This window comes from Lytechinus variegatus, chromosome 2 (assembly GCF_018143015.1).
Source record: "Lytechinus variegatus isolate NC3 chromosome 2, Lvar_3.0, whole genome shotgun sequence".
Taxonomy (NCBI): domain Eukaryota; kingdom Metazoa; phylum Echinodermata; class Echinoidea; order Temnopleuroida; family Toxopneustidae; genus Lytechinus; species Lytechinus variegatus.
In genome coordinates, this window is record NC_054741.1 from 42,631,092 (window position 1) to 42,658,817 (window position 27,726).

General features: G+C 40.7%; 1 protein-coding gene across 1 annotated transcript; it reads right to left on the reverse strand.

The window, feature by feature from the left end:
* LOC121408118 (GPI transamidase component PIG-T-like) lies at positions 1-27,726 on the reverse strand. Its single transcript, XM_041599450.1, has 4 exons — positions 27,551-27,726; positions 26,713-26,910; positions 3,453-3,618; positions 1-242 (listed from the first exon to the last, which is right to left on the reverse strand). The coding sequence occupies exons 2-4, from the start codon at positions 26,840-26,842 to the stop codon at positions 110-112; spliced, it is 429 nt and encodes a 142-aa protein (XP_041455384.1). The 5' UTR covers positions 26,843-26,910; positions 27,551-27,726; the 3' UTR covers positions 1-109.

Here is a 27,726-nt window from a genome sequence, read left to right on the forward strand (position 1 = left end):
CAATGACGAACTGGCAAAAACTGTAAAACGGGATGTGTGTCCCTCATGCAACATGCATGTGTGACAGGGCCTTAAACAACCATACAAGAAATCTCACATCACTCACTATCTAATTTATAACCACTCTACAAGAAATGAAAGGTGGATGATAGTAAACATGAAGAATAACAAACCTTTGTGTAGAACCAATAATTCCAGACATGTTACTTGTACTTGGAAGCATCACACTCACAATGGCAGAACTAGGAAAGAGAACATTACAATTATACTAATATACTTAAATAATCCATATCACTGACAAATATGTCCCTGTGGGCTCAATTGAAGAGGAGTTGACATATCTAGCCATGAAAACAAATAAACAATAGCTAAATTAACTTTTAATTTTCAAATCATGGTATCTTTGGAAGAGTTTTAAAATGTGAAGAAATAAAATATCATCATTGGTTTTAACTTATTTTGTCAATATCATACAAATAATGAACATACACGAAAATCAAGTTAAAAAATTATTTGTCCGGGGGTCAAACTCAAGGTCAAAGTAAAGGTCACGACCTTATAATTCGCTCCAATATATTATTTGGTGCATGTTTTGGATTCCTCTCTCAATTTCCTAATAAATGGTACCAGTTTCATGAGAATTGGTCAACACGTTACAATGCAGTGGCCATTGAAAGTTGAAGGTCACGCCCATTTTTGTCAAAACAAGGAGAAAAGGGCAGGCTGTAGCGAGAGAACCGATGGACCAATCAGACTTTTTTGTTTTGTTTTGTGCGTGGGCCATGGTGAATTTTATGTGTACCAAATTACAACGAATTCTGAGACGGTCGGGTGCAACCACTGGATGAATCCAGATGGAATGACCCTAAAGTATTCAGGAAGGGTTATATCAAAATTTATTTTAAACTAGCACATCAATGATGTGGAGCTCATCCGGCATCTCGCAACAAAATTTAACACAATTTTAACTTCAGCCCAGTTGACACTGTAGTGAATCATATTGGTGATATAAAATGAGGATATAAATTTGAAATGATGAAGAAATGATATACAGTGCGTATCAAAAAAAAGTTTACACTTTAAAAAAATCCTGTAAAATTATGTATTTGTAATATCCTGAAAATTTTCCCACTTTTTAACATTGGTACAGATCCACTTAAGCAAATGACGATATAACTGTCGAAAAATATTTTCGCTTGAGTGAGCACCACGTACTTTTGAAAAGTTAGTGAAAAATGATTTGCGCAGAACTCTGAAATGGTTATGCGAAGAAAAGTAGACCTTAATCATGAAGAACACAAGGAATTTAGCTAGTAAAATTGATTTGATGATATATTTAACCTTCTTCAACTTGTTTCCTTGCCAAAACACTTCGAAGAGTGCATTGCGCCCCGCCCCACTCCCCCACACACCCAGGCCATCGTGACGATATTTGCTTTACACTTAGCTGTGATTTACATGAAATGGTTTAGGCTTGATTTTTATTTTGTATTCATTTTCAAGCTCGGGAAAAGTGTGGAGAAACAAGTATTAAATGAAAATTAATGTAAGCCCACTTTAAATGATACAAACCTAGTGAAAAAATGCTGGAGATGTCTGATATAAACTTTTGTTTAGATTCAGTTATGTCCTCAGATCCAGCTGGCACAAAAAGGGTAAAGGTTGTGCTTACTAAGTGTTGATATTTCAATTTGGGTGGCAAAATTGTTACAGAATGCTTGAATGTATCCATTTAATTTCAACTGACTAAAATTGCAAGGGAAATGGATGAGAAATGTTTCGCAGGGTAAGTTTGATTTCACCCTTTCCCATTGACACAGCGTGAAAACAAGCATATCTGCGCAAACAGATTTCTGCGAGCTTTACAAAAATGGACAGTGCTCACTCAATTGTAACATTCTGTCAAAACTTTTACTTGCATTAGATAGATGAGACCCAAACCTAAGATTATATGTGAAAAAAATACCCACATGTTGTATATTTTTTAATTCCCAGGGCTTTTTCAAAGTGTAAACTTTTTTTTGATACGCACTGTAGAAGCATTTTTTATGATCTATGAATAAATTTCATATGAATTAAGTATTAATAATTATCTAGTCAAACTTTCTTAACTCTGTGTAGAACCTTGGTGAACCAATGTAGCTCTCAGATGGAACAAAAATAACCAAAATCAATCAACAAATAAGTAATTTTTGTGAGTTTTGAAAATATATGAATAAATTAGCAAATTTAATGAGTTTCAAAATTCTATGTTAAAATTTTGTATCACCACCTCGAGCTTTAACTGTTAAACAAGGCAAAAGCAATTTTGTGTCTCGCCCACTGATGAAAATAACCAGAAATATTGTGATTGGCGAGGGCACGCAAGAGAATGATATCGAAACTTCACTGTGAAATGACTGGGATGGAATAACATTTGTCATAAGAGCCTTGCATGTAAACTTTAATGTTGACCTGAAAATGACCTTTGACCTTACCATGTGACCTCCGACTGCAGCATAACATGCAGGTCCCCCATGTCTATCTACCATCCAAGTTTGGTTGAAAAGTGACTTACGGTTGTGGAGTTAGGTGTCATAAGAGAGTCTTGCATGTAAACTTTAACGTTGACCTGAAAATGACCTTTGACCTTTAATACCATGTGACCTCCGACTGCAGCATAACATGCAGGTCCCCCAAGTCCATCTACCATCCAAGTTTGGTTGAAAAGCGACATACGGTTGCGGAGTTAGGTGTCATAAGAGAGTCTTGCATGTAACCTTTAACGTTGACCTGAAAATGACCTTTGACCTTACCATATGACCTCAGACTGCAGCATAACATGCAGGTCCCCAAAGTCCATCTACCATCCAAGTTTGGTTGAAAAGCGACATACAGTTGCGGAGTTAGGTGTCATAAGAGAGTCTTGCATGTAACCTTTAACGTTGACCTGAAAATGACCTTTGACCTTGGATGTTTAGTGATACTTGATTACTATCATGTCCAAGATTCATGAATCAGATCCATAAACTTTCAAAGTTACGATGGTAGTTCAACAGATACCCCCAATTCGGCCAAAGTTCATTGACCCTAAATGACCTTTGACCTTGGTCATGTGGCATGAAACTCATGCAGAATGTTCAGTGATACTTGATTAACTTCATGTCCAAGTTTCATGAACTAGGTCCATATATTTTCTAAGTTATGTTGTCATTTCAAAAACTTAACCTTTGGTTAAGATTTGGTGTTGACGCTGCTGCCATCGGAAAAGCAGAGCCTATATTCTCACTCTGTTATTCAGGTGAGGAAAAAACCTACTTTGCAGAATGTTATTTGCGATCATACATTAAAAATGCTTTTGAATTTTCACTAAATACTGGTAGTATTTGTATCTTGTTTTGCCAGACATAGATCTATTAACAACAATCAATACAAACTCGGTTAAATATACAAAGCTCGAGGGGCAATCATACTTTATAAAGAATCCAATATTTGCATCTGGTGGGTACTCTGTCCATCGAAGAAAAGCCTTGTCAAAGTCAATCTTGAGGGTCATGTCAGAGGTTGCAGGAAGGGTAAGTACGACCTCAAGAAGATATGGGTTGGACCGATCTCTGCCAGGCATGTAAAAGACATTATCTGTAAAAACAAGTGGAATGCCTCTGGCCGTCTCACCTGCATCACGCGGTTCAATATAGCAGCAGTGCTGACTTTGCATACTACTCTAACTCGCACAAGATGTTCAGTGATACATGGTTACTCTTATGTCCTCTTTTTATGAACTAGACCAATAAACTTACAGAGATATGATGGTTATTCAACAAAAAACCCCAACATGGCCAAAGTTCATTGACCTTACATGACCTTTGACCTTGATCATGTGACCTGAAACTGGAACAGGATGTTCAGTGATACTTGATTACTCTTATGTACAAGTTTCATGAATCAGATCCATAAACTTTCAAAGTTATGATGGTAATTCAACAGATACACCCAATTCGGCTAAAGTTCATTGACCTTTGACCTTGGACATGTGACCTGAAACACGCACAGGATGTTCAGTGATACTTGGTTACTCTAATGTCCAAGTTTAACGAACTAGACCAATAAACTTTCAAAGTTATGATGGTAATTCAACAGATACCCCCGATTCGGCCAAAGTTCATTGACCCTAAATGACCTTTGACCTTAATCATGAGACCTGAAACTTGCACAAAATGTTCAGTGATGCTTGATTACTATTATGTCCAAGTTTCATGAATCAGATCCATAAACTTTCAAAGTTATGATGGGAATTCAACAGATATCCCCAATTCGGCCAAAGTTCATTGACCCTAAATGACCTTTGACCTTGATCATGTGACCTGAAACTTGCACAAAATGTTCAGTGATGCTTGATTACTATTATGTCCAAGTTTCATGAATCAGATCCATAAACTTTCAAAGTTATGATGGTAATTCAACAGATACCCCCGATTCGGCCAAAGTTCATTGACCCTAAATGACCTTTGACCTTAATCATGAGACCTGAAACTTGCACAAAATGTTCAGTGATGCTTGATTACTATTATGTCCAAGTTTCATGAATCAGATCCATAAACTTTCAAAGTTATGATGGGAATTCAACAGTTATCCCCAATTCGGCCAAAGTTCATTGACCCTAAATGACCTTTGACCTTGATCATGTGACCTGAAACTTGCACAAAATGTTCAGTGATGCTTGATTACTATTATGTCCAAGTTTCATGAATCAGATCCATAAACTTTCAAAGTTATGATGGGAATTCAACAGATATCCCCAATTCGGCCAAAGTTCATTGACCCTAAATGACCTTTGACCTTGGTCATGTGACGTGAAACTCATGCAGGATGTTCATTGATACTTGATTAACCTTATGTCCAAGTTTCATGAACTAGGTCCATATATTTTCTAAGTTATGATGACATTTCAAAAACTTAACCTCAGGTTAAGATTTCGATGTTGATTCCTCCAACATGGTCTAAGTTCATTGACCCTAAATGACCTTTGACCTTGGTCATGTGACATGAAACTCTAATAGGATGTTCAGTAATACTTGATTAACCTTATGGCCAAGTTTTATTAACTAGGTCCATATACTTTCTAAGTTATGATGTCATTTCAAAAACTTAACCTCAGGTTAAGATTTGATGTTGACGCCGCCGCCGTCGGAAAAGCGGCGCCTATAGTCTCACTTTGCTTCGCAGGTGAGACAAAAATTGACATTGTTGAAAAATTAAGAATTAACAGTGAAAAGCAATTGAATGAGAACTGAGCTGCAACAGAAATGAAACCCTGCAAAATGAAAAATGCTTACGCTTACACTAGCTTAAAGCTTAGAACATCTGATGCTAAAGAAAAATAACCAAAACAATTTATTACATTACAAAATATCATCAATATAATGTTTTAGTTTTATTCTTTTCCCATTTTACTCTCGAGACAATTTAAAGAAAGCAATATTCCTGTAATACCTGCCAAAAAGCACAACTGGAGCACTTTGAAATAAGTTTTAGAGTGAATGCTAATCTTGGGGTGTTTTATAAAGCTGTTTGCTAGTTACAAATAACATTACAAAAAACTAGAACACATTTTTTGGGTGCTAACAAGATTCTCATTTCAATCATAAAATCTATACAAGGTGTCAAGAGATGACTGAATTCATTGTCTGTATCATGAGATATTAAGCTTATAATTGTGTAATTATAATTGTGTGTTTATAATCGTGTATTAATTACTGCATAAGTGTTATGTAGCAATGAATGAAATGTTGATATTGTGTGGTACATGAAATGTTGTTTTAGCAAATGTAAATCATTGCAATTAAACAAAAGTATTTATTTAGTGCTCATCATAATAATTGTATCGCAGCGCTTTACAAATGAGCAAAAGTAAAATTGTTAAAGTGGTATTAATGTTCTTAATGTCTATTATGTATTTGGTTATTTCTATATGTATCATCTACGTATGTTCTATGTAGATATAAAATGCTAGCGCATTTTGTAAAGGAGTGAGTTGGGGCGCGTCACAGCTGCTCCAACTTTCTCCTCGATTTGGTTGGACCTGAGTTCTATGTTACTTTTGATTTTGTTACTGATTTGTTCATTATGTGTCACTCATTATTCAGTATCATTTGGAAGTGATATTTTTTGATGGATTTTCTGTATTTGTGTGAACTATTTTTGACTGTCTGCATTCTCAGTTTGTAACTAGTAATTCAATGAGATATCAAAGTGATTTATGTACATTCAGGAGATCCCTCAAAACATATCTTTTCAATGCATAAAATACCAACTTTGAACTAATGATCCAATCTAAATATCTTGATTACTTTATTTTTACCTTTCACCATTTCTTCTTTAAGCGCATAGGGACATGCTATGCTATGTGTGATGCGCTATACAAGAATTGAGCATTATTATTATTATTAAAACATTTTAAGTAATGAATAAAACTAGCACATCAATGTAAAGCTCATCCAGCATCTCACAACAAAATTTAACACAATTTTTAATTTCAGCTCAGTTAACACTATAGTGAATTATATTGGTGACATAAATTGAGGAAACAGAATTGAAATTGATGAAGAAATGACATAGAAGCATTTTTTTGTGATTTATGAATTAATTTTGTATAAATTAGCATAATTTTCTTGTCAAAATTTCTAAACTCTGAGTAGAACGTGGGTGAACCTCATTTTGCTTTCAAATGGAACAAAACAAAGAACAAAATCAGTTAAGAAATGAAGAAGCATTTTTTTATTATGAATAAATTTTCAATGAGCATAAATAATTTCATAGTCAAAATTCTGTGTACAAGTTTAATGAACCTCATGCAGTTCCACCAGATTGAAGAAAAAAATTGAAATCGGTCGACAAATTCAATTTGATTTGATTTATTCATTTCCACATTCCAAAAACAAAACTATATAATACTAAAAATAAAAAAACAGTAATTTGTATAGCGCAGCTTTTATATGGATATATTCAGCTGCGCTTGTTCAGAGCTCTTGTTACTTATGTCTACACAGCATACTTTCTTAACTAAAGAGATATGTTTTTAATTTTGATTTGAAGAGAGTCAAGGATGGAGAGCTTCTAATATCATTCGACAGGCTATTCCATAGTTTGGGGCAGCAAGTGCAAATCCACAATCATCGAGTGTGACTTTTGTTTTGTGAAATGTGATCTGAAACAATAATTTATCTGTGGAACTTCGCAGGCTTTGACTGTGTGATTGGATTTTAAGTTTGAGTTTGATTAATGATCTATGTCAAATTAACATAATTTTGTATGAAATTCCTTGACATACATGTACAGGCAACCAGTGGAGTTCTGTCAGGTGTAGTGGAATTGAACTTTGGGACATGGTAGATAAGTCTTGCTCATGAATTTTGGACTCTTTGTAACTTAGAAATAAGACTATCAAGCATTCCAATAAAAAAATCCATTACAGAAGTCAAGCTTACTTGTAATCAGAGCATGTGCCACCAGTTTAATAATTTCTTAATAATAATAATAATCCGCTTTTATATAGCGCTTAATACATCCAAACGACGTGTCTAAGCGCTTTACAGATATATTATTACCCCGGTCATCAGATTCAATCAGTCATTCCCGCACACAATGTGTGCACATCCTCCACTCCCTGGGGAGTATTCCAGTCAGTCGCCGATGAGGCGCACACAGTACTGGACAAGCTACAATGACTTTCACATCCTACCAGGTACCCATTTAGCACCTGGGTCGAGAGTGGCAAAGTGTGGATTAACGCCTTGCCAAAGGACGCCAGACCGCGGTGGGATTCGAACACAAGACCCTCTGTTTACAAGACGAGAGTCAGAACCACTACACCACGGCTCCTCCACAAAAAAGTATTTGCGAATGCGCCAAAGGTTAAAGAGGAGACATGTTGATTTGCATAAATTTGTGACTTGGGTTTCCATCTTGAGGTTTGTATCAAAATAATCTCCTAAATTCCTTGCAGTATCAGAGGGATTGACATTGGATACTTCGATTTTTATACAGTTTATATTAATTATAGAGAACTGCTGTGAGGTGCCAAAACTGAGCCAAAAAATGAGATGGAAGAAGTGAATTGCTATTGAGAAACTGTGAGATTTGTTGAGTGGCTACACCTTCAACCAATTTTGAAATGTACTGTAGGTTGCTTACAGGTCTTAGATTACAGAATTCAGAAACCAGGGCTACTTCCCATTCATTAGGAAAATGACCTGTAGACAGGGAGACATTGATCATTGCTGTAAACACAGGAAGTTTAACATCAATATGTTGCATAATAATATTTGTTGGAAGTGGATCAGCAGAGCGAGACTTCTTCGTGAGCTTCATCACAAGTTGCCTTACTTCTCGTTCTTTGGGTGCTGGAGATAAGCTAGATGAACTAGTATCAATACCACCGATCACATTTATATTGGATTGAATATCGCTGTGAATACTAAGAACTTATCATGAAAGAATTTTCCTATGTCATTCACAAATGTCATCCTATCAATGTTACATGGCACCACTGGATGTTTGTTTGAGACATTTTGCAGAGATTTAACAACAGTGAACGACCCAATTATGTCATCCTTGTTAGGTGCCATCAAGTCTTTATGATAGGTTTTGTGTGCAGCATTTAAAACATATAATGCTGTGTTACAAGCTTTCTTATACTTGTTCAGACATTGATTGGTTCTTGTTCTAAGCCATTTCTTCTCTGCTTTAGGTGTCTGCATTTTTGCATGTCTGACCTCATCTGTATACCATGGCACATGAGGGCGAGCAACTACTCACTTCAAAACCAAGGGAGCATGCTTATCGAAGAGGTACCTGAGTGTGATATCAAACAAGTTTGCCAACTCCGAAATATCTTGTGATACATGTAAATTTCTACATAGTGTACAATATGGAAGCTCTTTGCTAAATACTGCCGTGTTACGTCAATACGGGACTATTTACAATACGACACAATCCTGTACAATATAAGTGTAATCGTTTTTCTCAGGTTAACATAACAATAAGCAAATGACATGAAAAACATATGCAGACATACTTTCTAACAATCTAATTGAAATAAATTTACACCTGATAAATTTCTTTTGTTATTATTATTAAAACAAATAGAAGAAACAAGGCAAAAGCAATTTTGTGTCTCGCCCACTTATGAAAATAACCAGAAATATCGTGATTTGTGAGGGCACGCAAGAGAATTATATCAAAATTTCATTGTGAAATGACTGGGATGGAATAACACTTGTCATAAGAGCCTTGCACGTAAACTTTAATGAATGACCTGAAAATGACCTTTGACCTTACCGTGTGACCTCCCACTGCAGCATAACAAGCAGGTCGCCCAAGTACATCTACCATCCAAGTTTTGTTGAAAAGTAACTTACGGTTGCGGAGCTAGGTGTCATAAGACAGTCTTGCATGTAAACTTTAATGTCGACCTAAAAATGACCTTTGACCATACCATGTGACCTCCGACTGCAGCCTAACATGCAGGTCCCCTAAGTCCATCCACCATCCAAGTTTGGTTGAAAAGTGACTTAAGGTTGTGGAGTTAGTTGTCATAAGAGAGTCTTGCATGTAAACTTTAACGTTGACCTGAAAACGACCTTTGACCTTACCATGTGACCTCTGACTGCAGCATAACATACAAGTCCATCTACCATCCAAATTTGGTTGAAAAGGGACATACAGTTGCGGAGTTAGGTGTCATAAGAGAGTCTTGCATATAAACTTTAACGTTGACCTGAAAATGACCTTTGACATTGCCATGTGACCTCTGACTGGAGCATAATATGCAGGTCCCCCAAGTCCATCTACCATTCAAGTTTGGTTGAAAAGCGACTTACGGTTGCAGAGTTAGGTGTCATAAGAGAGTCTTGCATGTAAACTTTAACGTTGACCTGAAAATGACCTTTGACATTACCATGTGACCTCCGACTGCAGCATAACATGCAGGTCCCTTAAGACCATCTACCATCCAAGTTTGGTTGAGAAGTGATGTAGCGACTTGCATTTGTTTTGACCCAAATGTAAATTTTCTTTCGCCTTAATCTGTAAATACAATGGCCAAATTCCTTTTGGCTAACTGCAAACATGTGTACCTCGTTAACTTCACGCTAGAGTCGCATATTTTATTATTGTCAAGTTTGCGCGCCGCATTCCAAGTCTTGGGGTGTGCCTCGCTGTTTAGATAGCCAATCCGGCAATGTTTATATTCGAGTGACCAATCATCATGATTTGTCCAGGTCAAGAAACTTTGGATCTACCAATCATCATTTGGAACGATCTCATGGTTAATTTTCATGGAAGTAATTTCTTCACTTCTCCTTGCGAACTCGTCATGTACACTTCATGCATCTCGCATGTTTTGAGGAGTTTAGTCAACCTCTGTACTACCCACGCAGTCCTTTTCTACTGCCTTATTTTGGATATAAATTTACTCACGGAATATCATTTCGGATACATTGCATTTTCATGTCGGACCTTGAGTTACTTATTATTTTATGAGCTCATTTTCGCGATCAAGAAACGCGACATGTTTATTTAATTTCATCTACCGGGATTTGTGCAATATACTTGGACTTCACTTTCGCGGTGATAAAAACTATTTGACCTGAGCGCTTCACGCCGTTCATCGCTCAGCTATCATTGCCCCGAACTTTTCGCGGACACTCATATCACTTCTCGGTCCAGTTGGTGGTCATTCGCCTTCGATCTACACCTCGAATTTCACAGTTTTCCGATGAGTTGGAAAGTAACTTATTTTGGAGTTAGCTTTATTTCAACAACACACAGTTATACTTTCAGAGATGCTAACTGATAGCTCAAAAAATCCTGAAAACCCAGGCCGGGGGTCCAGGGGCCCGCCCAGGCAGGGTGACCAGATTTCACAAAATGAAATACGGGACAATCGACAAAAAAGATCAACAAAGAAGGCTACACAATGTTACACCTGTGAAAAACTATAAAGAATTGGAAGGGAGTGTGAACGAAAGAATGAAGGAGATAAAGAAGAGCCGAAAGAAAAGAAATGAATTGAGAAGAAAGAAAGAAAAAATTAAGGGGAAAATAAAGGACAAAATAAAAAAAAAGAATAAAAGAAAGTTAGAATTAAAGGATGACAGAAAGAATAAAAGAGAGAAAAATGTTTCTGTCATTCTTTGAATTGAATACAGAAAGAAAGAAAAAGGAATGGAAGAAGATTACAATGTGTGAAAGATAACATAAAGGAGAGAAAGAAAAAAAAACTTAGAGGAGGAAAGAAAGAATGAAGCAAAGAAAAATGTTTCCTTCATTCTTTGAAAAAAAGAAGCAAACAAAGAAAGAAGGAAAGCAGTAAGGGAGGAGGGAAGGAAGGAAGGAAGAAATTAAGGGAGGGAGGGAGAGAGAGAAAGAATAAGAGAAAGAATTAGAAGGAAAGTAAAATGAAGAATGAAAGAGAGGAAAGAGAGGGAGGAAGAATTGAAGTGAGGAGGGTATGAAAACATAATGGAAGAAGAGAAAGAATTAAAAGAAAAAGGAGTGGAAGGGAGGGGAAAGTTTTAAGAAAGAAAGCATATAAAAAAGGGAAATTTGATAAAGAATACGGGTAAGAAAAAGGAGGAAAGAAAGAAAAATGAACAGAGAGAGAGAAAGGATCAGGAAAGAAAAATAGGAAATAAAGATAGATGAAACAAAAGCAGGAAGGATAGAAGGATGAAGAAACAAGCATAGAAAAGAAAAAAAAGAGGAAAAAAGTTCAAATTTCAAGCAAAAAATACAATCATCTAACAAAAATCATAATGATATTCGGTGTTTTTCAAATATATTTTTAAAATAAAAAAATTGTTTTAGAAATGACTAAAAGTTCAAAGTGATTTTTTTTTTACTTAAATTAGATGAAACATCGCGGCATCATACACAAGACTCAAAACGAAAGCTGAAACAATTAGATCTATAGTTGTGAAAAATCAATAACTTGTTCCTCCGAATCAGTAATCTGAGAACCCATAATATAGTCATACAAATTTCCCGCCGATTTTGTGATTATTTTGGCACGTTTGGTGGAGAGAAACTGCTCAGATCCTACATGCCTAGCTATAGTAGCCTGCCACACAATGGTAGGAGGCAAGTTCATTTGCGATGTATTTGGTTAGCAAGAAAATCGCCGCAGAACTTGCAAAACTTTATTTATCGATTTTATTGTTGTCTCTGCTTCGTCATCTGTTGGTTATTTTGATGAAAATTCGTCACTGTTAAATACATTTTGTTCAATATTCTGAAATACGGGACAAATAGGCGTCCCGGGAAGGGTTTGTCGGGACGCCGGGACAAAGAAGCAAAATACAGGACAATCCCGGGAAATACGGGACGTCTGGTCACCCTGCGCCCAGGGCCCCTGGCGGGGTCAAGGGCGAAGCCCCCTGAAGCTGGAACATTTTCTTATTCTTTAGAGGGCTGAAATCATTAATCTACAGTAGTACATAACAAATAATTAATGACATAATAAACTTCATATCATAGGCAAGAAAGGTGCTCAAAAAAAAAAAATCATGTAACCCGTACTCATTACGGTACGGGTTAACCTGCTGCGGGTTAATATGCTGCGGCCAATGGGTGCGACTCGGGACGGGTGTATGTAGCAGCTGGGGTGCCCTTTTTCACTCACTGTACTCATCAACAAGACAATCCTATACTATTGAAAATCCATAAATCACAATTTCTATCAAAATGATGGATAGTTCACACATATGAATTGATGAATACGCACCAGAGAACACATATTTCATGGTAGCAAATAGGTTTTCAGCTGAAATCCCGCGGCAGACAACCAATCACTCACGCAGCAGCAGGCAATTGCAGCCACACTGGGCCGTGCTTCGAGCAATTCTACCGGGCGATCGCCCGACTGGGATAGCGCTGACACCAGTATCCCTGCAGGGTCACGTACGTGAACCACCTATAGGCTATGTATCAACTCAGTGGAGCCCGCCATTATAAAAGCCCTCTCGCGGTAGGTCGCCTAGCAATCTTGTTAGCGACGCATGTGAGCACCGTCTTGCTCACTCTCCAAAATGTATGCGATATTAAAATCCTAAAAACTAATGGAATCGTTAAAATTTAGTAAGGCTATGAATACTTATCATTTGCATTGACTATCAGTGTATCAACCTATATCAGATTTACAAGCAAGTGTGGATAAGATTTCGAATTACCAGTAATTTTGATGAGTGATACAATATGCCAAAATTTATGAATATATAGCGTAAATTTCATATAGCATTTCAAAATCGTTATTTTCAATATCTTCACAATTTTTCATTGTTTTAAAAAACATCTTATTACTTTAACTATAATTTCCCCGAACTGATAACGTTGGTAGGCTATTTTCTCCATCGCTTGAAATGGAATGTCGGGCTTTCGAAATCAGGTTAATTTTTGTTATATTTCTAAAAGAAAATCGTTAGATTCGAGCTACTATACCATTGTTCTCCCGAAGAAGGGTTATCATCTCATAATGTTGTGTAAATGATACATAACAATAAAACTTACGAGTGAAGCAATCCATGTTGGATAACCATTATGAAAAATACGAGACATTTGGCTTCCTCCTGCTCGTACGCACGGGCGTCCGTCGATATAACACATTATATTTTTATGAAAATATGCACCCTTTTTCTTAAAAGTTGATGGAGAGGGGGAAAAATTAATCGTATCAAGTCGGGGTATTCAGTAATGAGTACAGGAGAAACTATATTTCACTGATTTTCATAATTCATTCCATTTGATTAACTCATCTATTCGTGTTTTGGGGCTAATCTTTCCCTTACGCATTGCTTTTTGGCAGAAGTTCTATGGAAAATGCACCTTTTTTCACACAAACTTTGAGACACTCTGTATTCATTCCCCCATTGCTCGAGAATGAATGGGCAGTTAACGACGGGGTTAAAGATTTATTGAGGAACGGAATGTATATTTCATGAAAATGAAAGCCATTTTCCCATTGGATATCTTCAATACGTGTTTTTTACTAGATGAAGTTAGTTGTCGAATAGGCTGTCCTGGCATTTGAGGTCTCTATCGGTGACGTCACTCAGGATCGTCATGCCTGAACCATCGGCCGGGCAGGGATCGCAATGGTATTATGATTTATGGATAATGCACTCGATATATACAATAATCTTGTCCTCCCTTTCAAATGAATGTGAAACTCATATAATTTTCATCAGAGCATTCAACAGGAGTACTGTAGTACACATTTCTTTGTTATAAGTGAATTAAAGTCCCTCCAGTGAGTTTGATCACACCTATTGCGAAAATGTATCACCCCTACGTTGTAACACAGTCAGCTGTTTGCACTCAGGGTCACTCCGTGACCTGTGTGTGCGTTCAAGAGTTGTACACGATTTTCTGTCTCATTTAGGCAGAAATCTTTCATGTTTTTCAGTATGAGTTTCGTAATGAAGAGAAAAATTAGGTTCATTCTTAGCACGCGAGCCGCAGAATAATAAATTTTAGCGTGTGCAGACAGGGCTGATCGCCCTGACTATCCGTTCGGATTATCCAGTCCGATACCGCGTCGGGTTGTATATTCCACGTACCTTTTCCCCTTGCGATGACCACTGTGCAGTTTCAGTGTTTAATTTTGATACTCAATCTGTGAAATTAATAGTTTACCGATATCTAAAAATTCTTGGAATATACCTGATACATAAATTATTTCATTTTCGGTAATTATTATTTCTTTCCTGAATTACAAAAAAGTCAAACTGCCTAGTGTCAAGAATGTGTAACATTGACTGTATAAAATTACATAGGTTTGGGAAATATCTTGTTAAGTTTGCCCAATGTCATCAGTATCTCACGGTATATGTTAAACAGAAAATATAGAACAAGTGTATATTTTGTAAATTCCACGGCCACCTATACCATCATGCGATTATGAAACCGACGTGCATGGCCGCCGGGGGGGGGGGTACTCAAATTATTTTAAAATCAAAGTAATAGCAATTTTATAGATCTGCAATATTCCTATCCATGCTCTCGTGATAATGACTTAAAATCATGGCGAGTTGCAATGGGGAGGGGTCGATGAGGGATACTGAAAAGGACCAAAATGAGATTGCAGGCCGGTAGAAATAAGAGGGGCAAATAATAATAGGGTTAGTTTTATTGGAGGAGAGCTTGACCATAACAGAAGGGAAGGAATAATATGAGACGGTTGAAATTTAGATTGGGAGAGCTGATCTTTGAGATATAAAATGTCACAAACACAAAAACAAAGAAAGAGAGAACAGGGAGATAGGAGGAAAAGAGAAGCTCTTGCAATAAAATATATCAAACAGGCACTTGTCTGGGGCGAAAGTGAGTGATGATAACTTATGCCCGCCCCCCCTCCCTCCACTCCCTAGTCAATCTTGGTAGCAGAGACACCGAGAAGATGATTGATGAAAAAGGGGCTAATGGGACCCGCAGAAAAAATCAGTAATCTTGAACAGGACAGCTTGAAAACTTATAGTAGGATCCTCATATTATTATAATTATGATAAAATGTAAAATTCCACGATAAACAACAAGAATTGATATTAGAAAATAAGGTTATTTGAAAGAGAGTGGGAAAATGACCCCCCCCCCCTTTCTCCCGATCCGCTTGAGACACCTGAACCCGGCTCCCGGCCCTTCCTCTTCTGTATATACCATCTCTTTAAGTTCGTGAGGTGGCCGTGGAATTTACAAAAAAATACAGTTGTTCTATATTTTCTGTTTAACATACAGTGAGATACTGATGACATTGGGCAAACTTAACATGATATTTTCAAAATCTTGACAATTTCTATCATGATTCTTGACCTATAAGATTGACGTTTTGTAATTCATGCAGGAAAGAAATAATAATTCTCGAAAATGAAATCATTAATATGTGTCAGGTATATTCCGAGCATTTTTCGATATCGGTATTTCACAGATTGAGTATCAAAATGAAGCACTATATAACTCTACAGTGGTCACTGCAAGGGGACAAGGTACGTGGAATATACCACCCGACACCAGTATGGGACTAGATAATCCCGCGCGACACACCAAGGGATCAGCCATGTCTGCGCGCGCTAAAAATTACCATTCTGCGGCTCGCGTGCTAAGAATGAACTTGATTTTTCTCTTCATTACGAAACTCATCCTAAAAAATGTTATTTAACATGGATTACTACACTCCTAAAATATATTGTAATGTATCATGTACACAACATTATGAGATGATAACCCTCCTTTTGGCAAACAGTTGGTATAGTAGTTCGAATCTAACAATTTTCTTTTAGAAATATAACAAAAATTAACCTGATTTTGAAGGCCTGCCATTTCCTCATAAAGCCGAGAAACAGTAATCTATCAACGTTATCAGTTCGGGAAAATTATACTAAACGTGATAAGATGTTTTTTTAAGCAATGAAAAATTATGAAAATATTTAAATTAAGGATTTTGAAATGCTATACAAAATTTACACTATATTCTCATAAATTTTGGCACTTTGTATCACTCATTAAAATTGCTGATAATTCGTAATATAACCGTCACTTGCTGGTAAATTCGGTATGAGTTTGTACACCGATAGTCAATGTAAATGATAAACATTCATAGCCTTACTAGATTTTAACGATTCTATTGGTTTTTAGGATTTTAATATCGCAGACATTATGGAGAGTGAGCAGAACGATGCTTACAGGCGTTGCTAACGGGGTTGCTAGGCCCGAAAATCCAATTTAGCTCCGCCCACTTTTTACACTGACTTGGAGGGATTCACGTACGTGGGGTATAGGCCTAGGGCGGCGTTTGCTACTGCTACAATGTATTGCTCGCGCGTACCGTGCAAGTACAGTACCAGCTAAACTTCATGCTGCGCACAACGCTAATAATTTTCCGTCTGCGCAAATTGGCCATCCAAAATTGAAATTGCGCTCTCCGTAGCGAACTCCGTGACAAGATTTGGAGGGGAAATTTTTACGGATTTCACTTTGACAATCGATTTTTTTTTCCGGATTATTTTTCAGCAAAGGAAAAAATCCGGAATTCCGGAAAAATCCGGAAAATTAGCAACTCTGTACTTTCCACAGTGACATACGGTTGCGGAGTTAGGTGTCATAAGAGAGTCTTGCATGTAAACTTTAACGTTGACGTGAAAATGACCTTTGACCTTACCATGCGACCTACGACTGCAGCATAACATGCAGGTCCCCCAAGTTCATCTCCAATCCAAGTTTGGTTGAAAAGCAACTTACGGTTGTAGAGTTATGTGTCATTACAGGTTTGTGACGGACGGACGACATTTGGATCCCTAAGTCTCGCCTTCACCTCTTGTGGGCAAGACAAAAAGAATATATAGATATATCGACATAATATATTTTTAAATGTGGGAGACATCCATCTTAAGCTTAGAGCTTGAAATTGATTAAGGCCTCAAAAGGAAGAAGAGGGTTGAATGTTTACTACCAGTGGATAGGATAAATGTCTGACATTCCATATCTGACCAGAAAAGGGTACCTCGACCGGCTCATTTTAAAAATAAATCAGCATTTACGAAGACTACACCTGACGGGACCAAATTCATTACTTGAGAGAGTAAAATGGCCCTAATTCTTCCACCAGTAAAACTATAGTTCCATAGTGGTGAATATCTTTCCAATTTGGAAAAAGTAAGTTCAGTAGGTACCCTCCCTAGAATCAGTGTTAGATTGTCAGTCATATTCATACATTTTTGTCAATCAGCAATATCAAATTCAAAAATTGAGCAATGGATTGGCTCGAATGAATATCTTTGGCTTGCCAGTTGTGATTAGGCCCGTGCAGCCCTAAGTCCATCTACCATCCAAGTTTGTTTGAAATTTGACTTACGGTTGCAGTTAGGTGTCATAAGAGAGTTTTGCTTGTAAACTATAGCGTTGACCTGAAAATGACCTTTGACCTTGCCATGTTACCTCTGACTGCAGCCTAACATGCAGGTCCCTCAAGTCCATCTACCATCCAAGTTTGGTTGAAAAGTGACTTACGGTTGCGGAGTTAGGTGTCATAAGAGAGTCTTGCATGTAAACTTTAACGTTGACCTGAAAATGACCTTTGGCCTTACTGTGTGACCTCTGACGGCAGCATAACATACAGGTCCCTCAAGTCCATCTACCATCCAAGTTTGGTTGAAAAGTGATTACGGTTGCGGAGTTAGGTGTCATAAGACAGTCTTGCATGTAAACTTTAATGTTGACCTGAAAATACCTTTGACCTTACCATGTGACCTCCCACCTCAGCATAACATGCAGGTCCCCAAAGTCCATCTACCATCCAAGTTTGGTTGAAAAGTGACTTACGGTTGCGGAGTTAGGTGTCATAAGAGAGTCTTGCATGTAATCTTTAACGTTGACCTGAAAATGGTTTATTTTGAATTCTCTCAAGATAATTATGAAATATGGCTCTTTAAACATTTTGTTGACGTAGATGGCGCTCTTTAATATTGATGAACAAAGAGCAAATCAGAAATCAGAGAGCCGACGGCAATTGAATTTCGATGTTCGCTGTGCGATTGTCCGAATACAGAATCACTGAGAGAAAAGAGTGTTATGATTTTGTTTTTGATACATAAAAACACAAATACAGAATGAGAAATCAGAAAGAGCCAAAAAGTATTTCAGATTTCAATATTCTGTTTTTGATCTACAAAAACGAAATCACAGCACGTTTTTTCTTGCTGTGATTTTGTTTTTGTGTTTTCAAAGACCGAACCATGGGGCTGATTTCCGTTTTTGCTCTTTGATGATTAGAAAGGAAAAACGAATTATCCATTAGTACTTGATTCCCCATCCCCTTGTTGAACGAGCACGATTTTATGTTGTGAGGGGATTGTATCACAAGTATGATATACTGTTGGAGCTATCCCCACTGCGTGCCAAACGAAATGTGTATCCCATAGCGTGGGGATTGTATCGGAAGTATAGCTATACTGTTGGAACTGTCTCCACCGCCATGAAATCAAACTTGATTTCCCGTTGAGTGGGGACTGTATCACGAGTATATAATAGGGAGAGAACCCCAGTGTTTATATACAGTGTGTGTTATCATTTTGCTAAAGAACTGTGCGAGAGTTGGGGACGGTGTTCTGAGAAATCAAACTTGTCACAGGTTTGTTTTCTGTGCACAGTGGGGGCACCGCGGGCGACCAAAGGCATGTGACGTCACACGAATTGGCCCTTTCCGTTGCCGAGTTTTCACGCTCATGGAAGAAGCTATTTTGGGGCATTTCAATTGAGGATATCAAGAAGCCGGAAGATTTTTGTGATTTAAAATGTCTATGAGCAGGTTCTGAAAGATGTAGCTTTTGTTTGGCTACCAAATATATGGATATTTATTTCCTTCTTATATCAACTTGAAGAGAGTTCTAATCAGCCTAATAACGAACACAATATTTTGGTGGGTAAGTAAACCTCATTTTCAGCCTAAATATGAAAATACTTACCTGATTTTCTTATTTACGAGATAACTCATACATCTACTTGATTTGCTAGTTCAGCCCTCTGGAATGCCATACCCGAAAAGAACTCCCAAGAATTTAAAAAGCGCGAGCGCGCCCTCTCCCGTTCAGGCTTACTACCCATGATCACCGCGCCATTAGCGTCCATCTTCCTCAACTTTTGCAAGCCCATACGTTGAAACATGTTGCTACGCAAGGCGGAGGGTCGGTGGGAGGGTATCAAGTAGATGTATGAGTTATCTCGTAAATAAGAAAATCAGGTAAGTATTTTCATAATTTACTTCAATAACTCCATACATCTACTTGATTTGCTAGACCAACACGGACTCAAACCGTAGGGAGGCATGTTTTCAATTGTAAGCCTAAGAAAATTTAAAAAACAAAAACAACGAAAATTAGGGAGAGGGGGAAAAGCCGCAGCTGCTTTAAGCGCTGAAGCAGCAAATCTCGCCTCGCTGGACGGAATGTCTTTCAAGTAGAATGAAGTGAAGGAGTTAGTTGAGCACCAAAAGGCGGCCCTCAAAAAGTCCTCGAGAGGAATGCCCTGTATACTCAGGAATACTCAGTATCATGGGCCCTCGGCCTAGTGTCAGGAGAACAACATCACCAGCTGACTAGAGCGTAAAATTCGGAATTTGTTGAAAATTTCAACAAGAATCGTGATCGGAAAACTGAAGCTTTTAAGGCTCAGTAAGTGATCAATCGAACAATCTGAGAAGGCGAGATATCTCAGAAGCCTCCGCATGGGAGAAAGCGCCCAGAATTCGATATCTGTCTCAAATGCGTGAGGGCAGAAAATCTGCAGAATTCTGATAGAGAGCTGTGGCAAAACGTTACTAGCGGTCCGAAGGGGACCAGGAACGACGGAGAGTAGGGATTTAAGAAGAAAACCACTCGTAAGGCAGTCAAGGGTCGAGAAAGCGACTGAGTGCCATCCTGTTAATAAGGAATGCCGCGTACCTGCTGCCTATGTAGAATAAAGCAGTCTGGTCAAAACAGCTCAACCGGGCGTGTCAGAGAAACAGCACGGTACACATCACGACAAAAGTGTGATAGACCGAGTGATCAAAGAGAACTCAGGATCCCCTTTCTCCCATACTGATTGAAGCACCCATCTGAGGGTGCAGTGCCCGCGGTGGAAGAGGTGGCTTGGCTCAAGCCACCATCGCCGAGAGAGCCCGTGAGGCTAGGCTGCGATGGCTGTCCGCTGGGCGGGGGAATCCCTAGCAGCAGCAAGTGTACGCCAGAGGGAGCTGGCGAAAAGTCTCTGTCATGATCTTACGTGAAAGCGACAATCAAGAGATGTTCTAACGAACAGACATCGCCAGATATGATACCTCAACTGTTACGTTCCCAACGGAATCGAATGAGGTAGCAACGGCCCTGTCCTATCAAGTTAGGGACGGGAACTGGCTAAGAGTGTCGATGTCCTCGCTTAAAGAAACAAGCGAAGGAGGAAGGAGACTTGAGGAAAGTAATCACAAAAATTTCCATCAGTCTGCGGTGAGAACCAGTTGTTTATGAAAACAGCCACAAGGCCTGGTCTCTCTGGTGATCGTAAGAGCAAGCACCGCCGGCGCCGGTTGCGGCAGCGTGGAACAGTCCGATATCGGAGGATAAGGAGTTCCAAAAAGCTGCGGGGGGCGGCAAAAATGACGCCCTAAGCAGCAGGGGATGAGCATCTAAGTTTCTAAAAGAAGAACTCCAGTGAAGTAAATCACTTACATGGAGAGACTCATCCACAGTCGGCCCGAGAAAAAGCGGGTCGTAGTGATCGTGGTTAGGTAGGCATAAGCATACATACATCCACGGTTACATCATCCTCGGTCGTGCGGTGACCATGGCCACATGCCTTGCATGGAGGGAGGATGAAAGCAGCATGCGAGGCGACTCGAGTGTGCCGAGTGAAAAAGCTTCTAAATAAGAAGACGGTTCGACAACGGGCACGGTAAGACATCCACCGTAGACCACTCCACACAAGGAGGAAACGGCGGAGACGCCCACAAGCTTGACCCACATAGAGGGCAGTCTATAAGATAGACTGTTAGAGCTCGACCGATGGTCTGGCGGCGTACAGTTTGGTGTAAACTCGCCGACCCGGTACGGTGGGTGTGCCCAGAAAGTAGGCATAGAATGCCGACAGAGAAGTCTGGGGCTTTAAACAAGCTTGAACGCACGTACATAGCCAACAGAGATGTACGGCGGTTTCTTTCCTCCGAGATGTAGCTTACCCGACCGGGAAGGACTCGGGGAACAGCTGTGAATGTAAACAGGAGGGATATCTAGTATATGGAACTTTTAATCGCCGTGACATTCAGATCCGATATACATACTCATAAGTTCGGAGAGCTATGAGGTAGTGAGACATACCGCTGAGCGGTGATGGTGCTCATATCGGAGTCGCCCTCTCTTCAGCGGCGATCGCTGGAGGACGGGCGTCTGTATTAGCCCTGACTCTGGCCTTGCAAGGGTAGGAGCTAAGTAAGACAGGGCACCCTTACTTTCGAATAGAAAGTGAGGTTCAGGCCAGAAACCGAACTGGGCCGTGCGAGTTGGTTCGGTATATCTATTCGCGCCCAAATACATGGGAACGCGGGAGGGAGTGAGCTCCAATTTCTCCCAGTTGATCATGAACCCGAGGCTCTGAGTCACCCGTAGTAGCAAGGAGAGGTGAGCTTGCAACTTTGCCTCCGAGTCTGCGACAATAAGCCAGTCGTCTAGATAGACGAAGAGTCGCAGGCCTTGGTTTCTCAAATAGGCTGCCACAGTGGTGACTATGCGAATAAACACTCGGGGCGCCGGTCGCAGCCCGAACGGGAGGGCCCGGCGCGAAGCTGGATGGTTGGAAATGTGGAAGTACGCGTCGCGTCAATCCAGAGACACGGCCAGGTCCGACGCCTCCAGTGAGGGGAGGATCGTGGCTAACGTTTCCATCCGGAAGTGTTCGGCCGGAATGAACGTATTGATTCTCTTCATGTTGAGCGCTCGGGAATCATGTCAAACCGACTGCTTCGGTTTGGGCGGTGCCCTCGAAGCGGGTCGCCCCCCTCTTCCCCTGCCTTCTCGCTGGCCTCGAGAGACTTGAAAGTTTCGAGACGGCGGTGCCGGAGCCTGGCGCTTCCGGGCAGCAGCAGAGCGGGGGTGGGTTTGCACCCTCGGAGCTGGAGGCTTCCTCGTCGTAGGAGCCGCCTCATCTAGGGCGACCCCGTCACTCTCCGAGACCCCCAATTCGGCCGATTGAGCTCGGAGCGCCTGAAGGGGCAGGGCGAAAAATAAGGACTCCCCTGCTTCATCAATACCCCCGCTCGGAGGGTAGATGTGAGGTAGATACTTGTCAAGCAGCGCCTGAGCGCTTACTGAAGAGTCGACCGCGGGATAGGGGTTATCCTCGCACTGGCCGCCTTCGAGAGACTCCTCGTAAAGGGAGTCTCGCTCCATGGACTGAACCGGGAGGTTGTCCCCATGAAAAGTTTCCTCCCCTGGAGGAGCTCCGAGAACCGCGGGAGCCGTACGGCCTCTCGGCCGGCTCTCATGAAGGCAAGGGAGTCCAGTAAGCGCCGGGGTGGCCACGCGTGTCGGCTGGGACACGTGCTCTGAGATCGACGAAAATGCTGGAAAGCACACGCGATCTTGAGGTGCCCGGTTAGCCGGTGCACTGGCTGGCGATTTAACAGAATCGCTCGAGGATTTCCCGGGTGTCTGGTGGTTATTGCCCACTTGTCTCGCTTGATGCTCGGGGGCATCAGCGGGGTGAGTAGACGTCGAGGGTGGGGTGAACCCGCACTGCTCGAAAGCAGAATGTAGCAGCATGAATAGCTGTGACATCTGACCACCGACACAAGGGTCTGAAGGAGGAACGCCCATGGCAACAGGGCTGGCCGACCTCTCCTTCGACCTCTTCTTCTTCTTCTTTTTTGCGGGCTCCGCCGGCGTGGCCGGGGCAGAAGAAGGCACGAGAGGCACGGGTGATTTCTTACGATTTGCCGCCCCTGGCAGGGCGGCCGCCAACAACGAAACTTCACCCGAATCTGACGGGGTCAGATTGTGGTCACAGTCTGATGTGTGACGCCTCTCGCGGTAGCAGAATGTAGCAGCATGAATAGCTGTGACATCTGACCACCGACACAAGGGTCTGAAGGAGGAACGCCCATGGCAGTACTCTCCTTCGACCTCTTCTTCTTCTTTTTTGCGGGCTCCACCGGCGTGGCCGGGGCAGAAGAAGGCATAAGAGGCACGGGTGATTTCTTACGATTTGCCGCCCCTGGCAGGGCGGCCGCCGACAACGAAACTTCACCCGAATCTGACGGGGTCAGATTGTGGTCACAGTCTGATGTGTGACGCCTCTCGCGGTAGCAGAATGTAGTAGCATGAATAGCTGTAACATCTGACCACCGACACAAGGGTCTGAAGGAGGAACGCCCATGGCAGTACTCTCCTTCGACCTCTTCTTCTTTTTTGCGGGCTCCACCGGCGTGGCCGGGGCAGAAGAAGGCATAAGAGGCACGGGTGATTTCTTACGATTTGCCGCCCCTGGCAGGGCGGCCGCCGACAACGAAACTTCACCCGAATCTGACGGGGTCAGATTGTGGTCACAGTCTGATGTGTGACGCCTCTCGCGGTAGCAGAATGTAGTAGCATGAATAGCTGTAACATCTGACCACCGATACAAGGGTCTGAAGGAGGAACGCCCATGGCAGCAGGGCTGGCCGACCTCTCCTTCGACCTCTTCTTCTTATTTTGCGGGCTCCGCCAGCGTGGCCGGAGCAGAAGAAGGCACAAGAGGCACGGGTGATCTCTTACGATTTGCCGCCCCTGGCAGGGCGGCCGCCAACAACGAAACTTCACCCGAATCTGACGGGGTCAGATTGTGGTCACAGTCTGATGTGTGACGCCTCTCGCGGTCAGGGGCTGGGCGATCTCTGCCGATGCTATCACGGAGGACGTCTTATACGACAGAGAGCCTGACCTGTGCCGGGGGGAGAGAACCGCACTCTCTCCCCGGACTTCCGGTGACCCGGTAGCCGGTGGGTCGCATAGCCCTTTGGGTGCTGCGGCGGCAGAACCTGGTTTAGGCTTGGAAGCCTTGGCTACCACTTTTTTTCTTTGTCCGAGACCGTGGCACCACAGTCTCGGCCTTCCTACTCTTAGCATCTGACTGCAAATTCGGAATGCTGATTGACGCAACCTCATACTCACCGCCGCCGGGGGAAGCGGCCGATTTCTGTAAACTTGCAATCGGGACGGTCCCCGTGGAGGGCACCAGGTCCTCTGGGGCTGTGTTAGTCCCACTCATCGGTACCTCTCTCTACCCTGAAAATTGTTATTATTACAAAGATCTCGCTTTGGAGACCGGAGTGGTCTTTCACTTCTCCTATAAGAAATTTGTTTGTAGCAAACAGAACAAATCAAGAGGGGAAGGGTAGGGAGGAGGAAGAACCTAAGAAAAGTTAAGGTATCTACCTGTAAGAGAATAGAAAGGAGGTCAGAACTCCTATATAGAAATCAAAAATGAATGCAAGCTCAGAAGGGAACGAAGTTTCCACCTGCGAAGAAACACAAAAACAAAAATTTTCAGAGCAGGAAGAAAAAGGATTGAGAAATTTTACGATAATTTCCAAGAGGAAAAACGTAACCTCCTGCGGAAAGGTAAAGAAATTCAGAACAGGAGGAAGGAGGAACGTCTCTAGTAACGATTCCAAGAGGAAGAACGACACAGTAAATCCTCAAAGAAGAATCGTAGAGCCCGCCTGTCGAAGTAAAAAATATAAGACTAGGAGGGGAGAGGGAATTGAACGAAGAAAACAATTCCGGGAAGGGTCAAAAAATTTCTAACAGGAAGAAGACCCCACCTGTAAAAAAAAATTGTTTTTTTTTTTTTGGGGGGGGGATTGAATAACCAATCAATCAAGTTATAATTGCGTAAGTCGAATTAAACAATCCCAGAAGAGAAAAAAAGGGCTTTAAGTTCCGTCTGTGAATAAAATATTAATCAAGAATTTTATTCAGAACAGAAAGAAAAGGAATTGAGCTTTAAGATCCGCCTGTGAATAAAATATCAATCAAGAAATTTATTCAGAACAGAAGGAAAAGGAATTGAGCTTTAAGATCCGCCTGTGAATAAAATATCAATCAAGAAATTTATTCAGAACAGAAAGGAAAAAGAATTGAAGAATTAATCAATCAATAATCAATCGAAAATCTTCATATATCAATTCCGGAAAGCAAGGAAGGAACAGAGTTGGAGATCCCTACCTGCAAAAAGAAATAACAATAACACCCTCGACAACAAAGTGTAAAGGCTGTCTAGAATTTAATTCAAAACGGCACCAAAAACCACCACACTTTGAACGTGAAGAACAATAACCGTGGCAGGAGGTGAAGGCTTGCTGCCACGTAGGCAGACCAAACCCGGTGCCTTGCGAACGCGCTAGCGATGCGGCGCGACAAGAACCCAAACGTTAGGAAAACAATTTAAGTGTCACCAAAAACACGCTAAAAAGTCGCGCCGGGTGTAAATTCTGAACACAATCTTACACACAAACGGAAAGATTGAATTTAAAAGGGAGAATGCACAACAGATAAGTAAAAATAATATACCAAAGCTCAAAAAAGATTTGAGCTTTAGGAGACTTATCTGAGCACGTCTTGACAGATGGCTTGCCGAAAGCAAAAGAGGAAGATGGACGCTAATGGCGTGGTGATCATGGGTAGTAAGCCTGAACGGGAGAGGGCGCGCTCGCGCTTTTTAAATTCTTGGGAGTTCTTTTCGGGTATGGCAGTCCAGAGGGCTGAACTAGCAAATCAAGTAGATGTATGGAGTTATTGAAGTAAATTATCCAATCCAGAGCATCACCAATTTAGAAATCAATAGAAATTCCTATTTTTTCCCATTGCGGAGACCCTCAAAGTTGTGATATCTCGTTTGAGTGAGCACCCATCATGAACTACTCAGCTGGTCAGAGTGGCAAGGTCAGAGTGGCAAGCTCAATCGGCACAGAGCCATATATGCCATTCCGCCCAAGCTACCCATGCCTGCAGCTATGAATCTAGTGTATTTACACAGCCGCTACACAACCACTATCACTCTTCGCCTACGATCTAATGAGTTCTGGAGATACCCTTTTTTCACAAGTTCAGTTCCAGAGCATTGCATTTTTAGCATTTTTAGTTTAATGATTCTAGTAACCCCCCCCCTCGTCTTTCATACCTGGTTCAATAATGCTGTCCCCAATCCTGATCTGCAGTGTATGTAAATAGAGCCTCATATACCATGGAAACGTCTCAGTGTAAATTACCTTGAACGGTTGGTCAAGGTTATTCCGTAGGAGACAACTCATCCCTCCCTTCTCTTGACCATAGCCAGACAGGTAGCGATATGCCAATAGAGGGGGTGATTCAACATTTCCTAAAATTAAAAAATTGATAAGATATATTGATAAAATACGTAGATAGCACGAAATACGTTTCAAATATGAGAGATAACAATGATTGTGCGGGAGCAGTCTGATGAGATGTGTCAGGTTTTATTAATGATAATGCAACAAAAAGATATACTCTGTATATTCATATTAAACACATAAACAAACTCAAATTATAAGTGTTGATGATAACCAACCCTAAAAATAAAATATAAGTAGAACATCCCTTAGCAAAGCATTGATCTACATTTTCCCACTCCATCAATGTAAGGTAAATGGGTACCAGGCAGGAATATACTCCTTGACATGCTGCAGCACATTGGCAAGCATACTAAAGCTGTGGTAAGTTGATCATCAGCAGTGTCAGACATAAGCACTATATAAGAACCTGTATTCATTATCGTCATCAAATGGGAGCTTCTGATTGGTTAAAAACCAAGCTGCCTCTTAATAGTTTAAATGCTACCATTTGTGGGACACCCCTGGATTTTAAACATGCTAATACAAAATCAATTTAGTATCATATCTCATTACAAAATAACTCACAAAGTTGTATTTCAATATCTTTGATGAATATGCTTGAGAAGTTCACATGGGTTAATGAAAATGAGGTTCATATGAATTTACCATAATTGAGTTGTTTTGTCCAGGTGAAAGCTACATTAAGTGTGCCTTTTCTTGCTGACCATTCCTTGACATCATAAATAGCATGAACAATGCTACGCTCCCCAGTAGATGAGATGATGGTTTCAGAGGGGGGAGGGCTTAGGGTCAGGACGTTAGAAGACTTGAGAAAGAAAGAA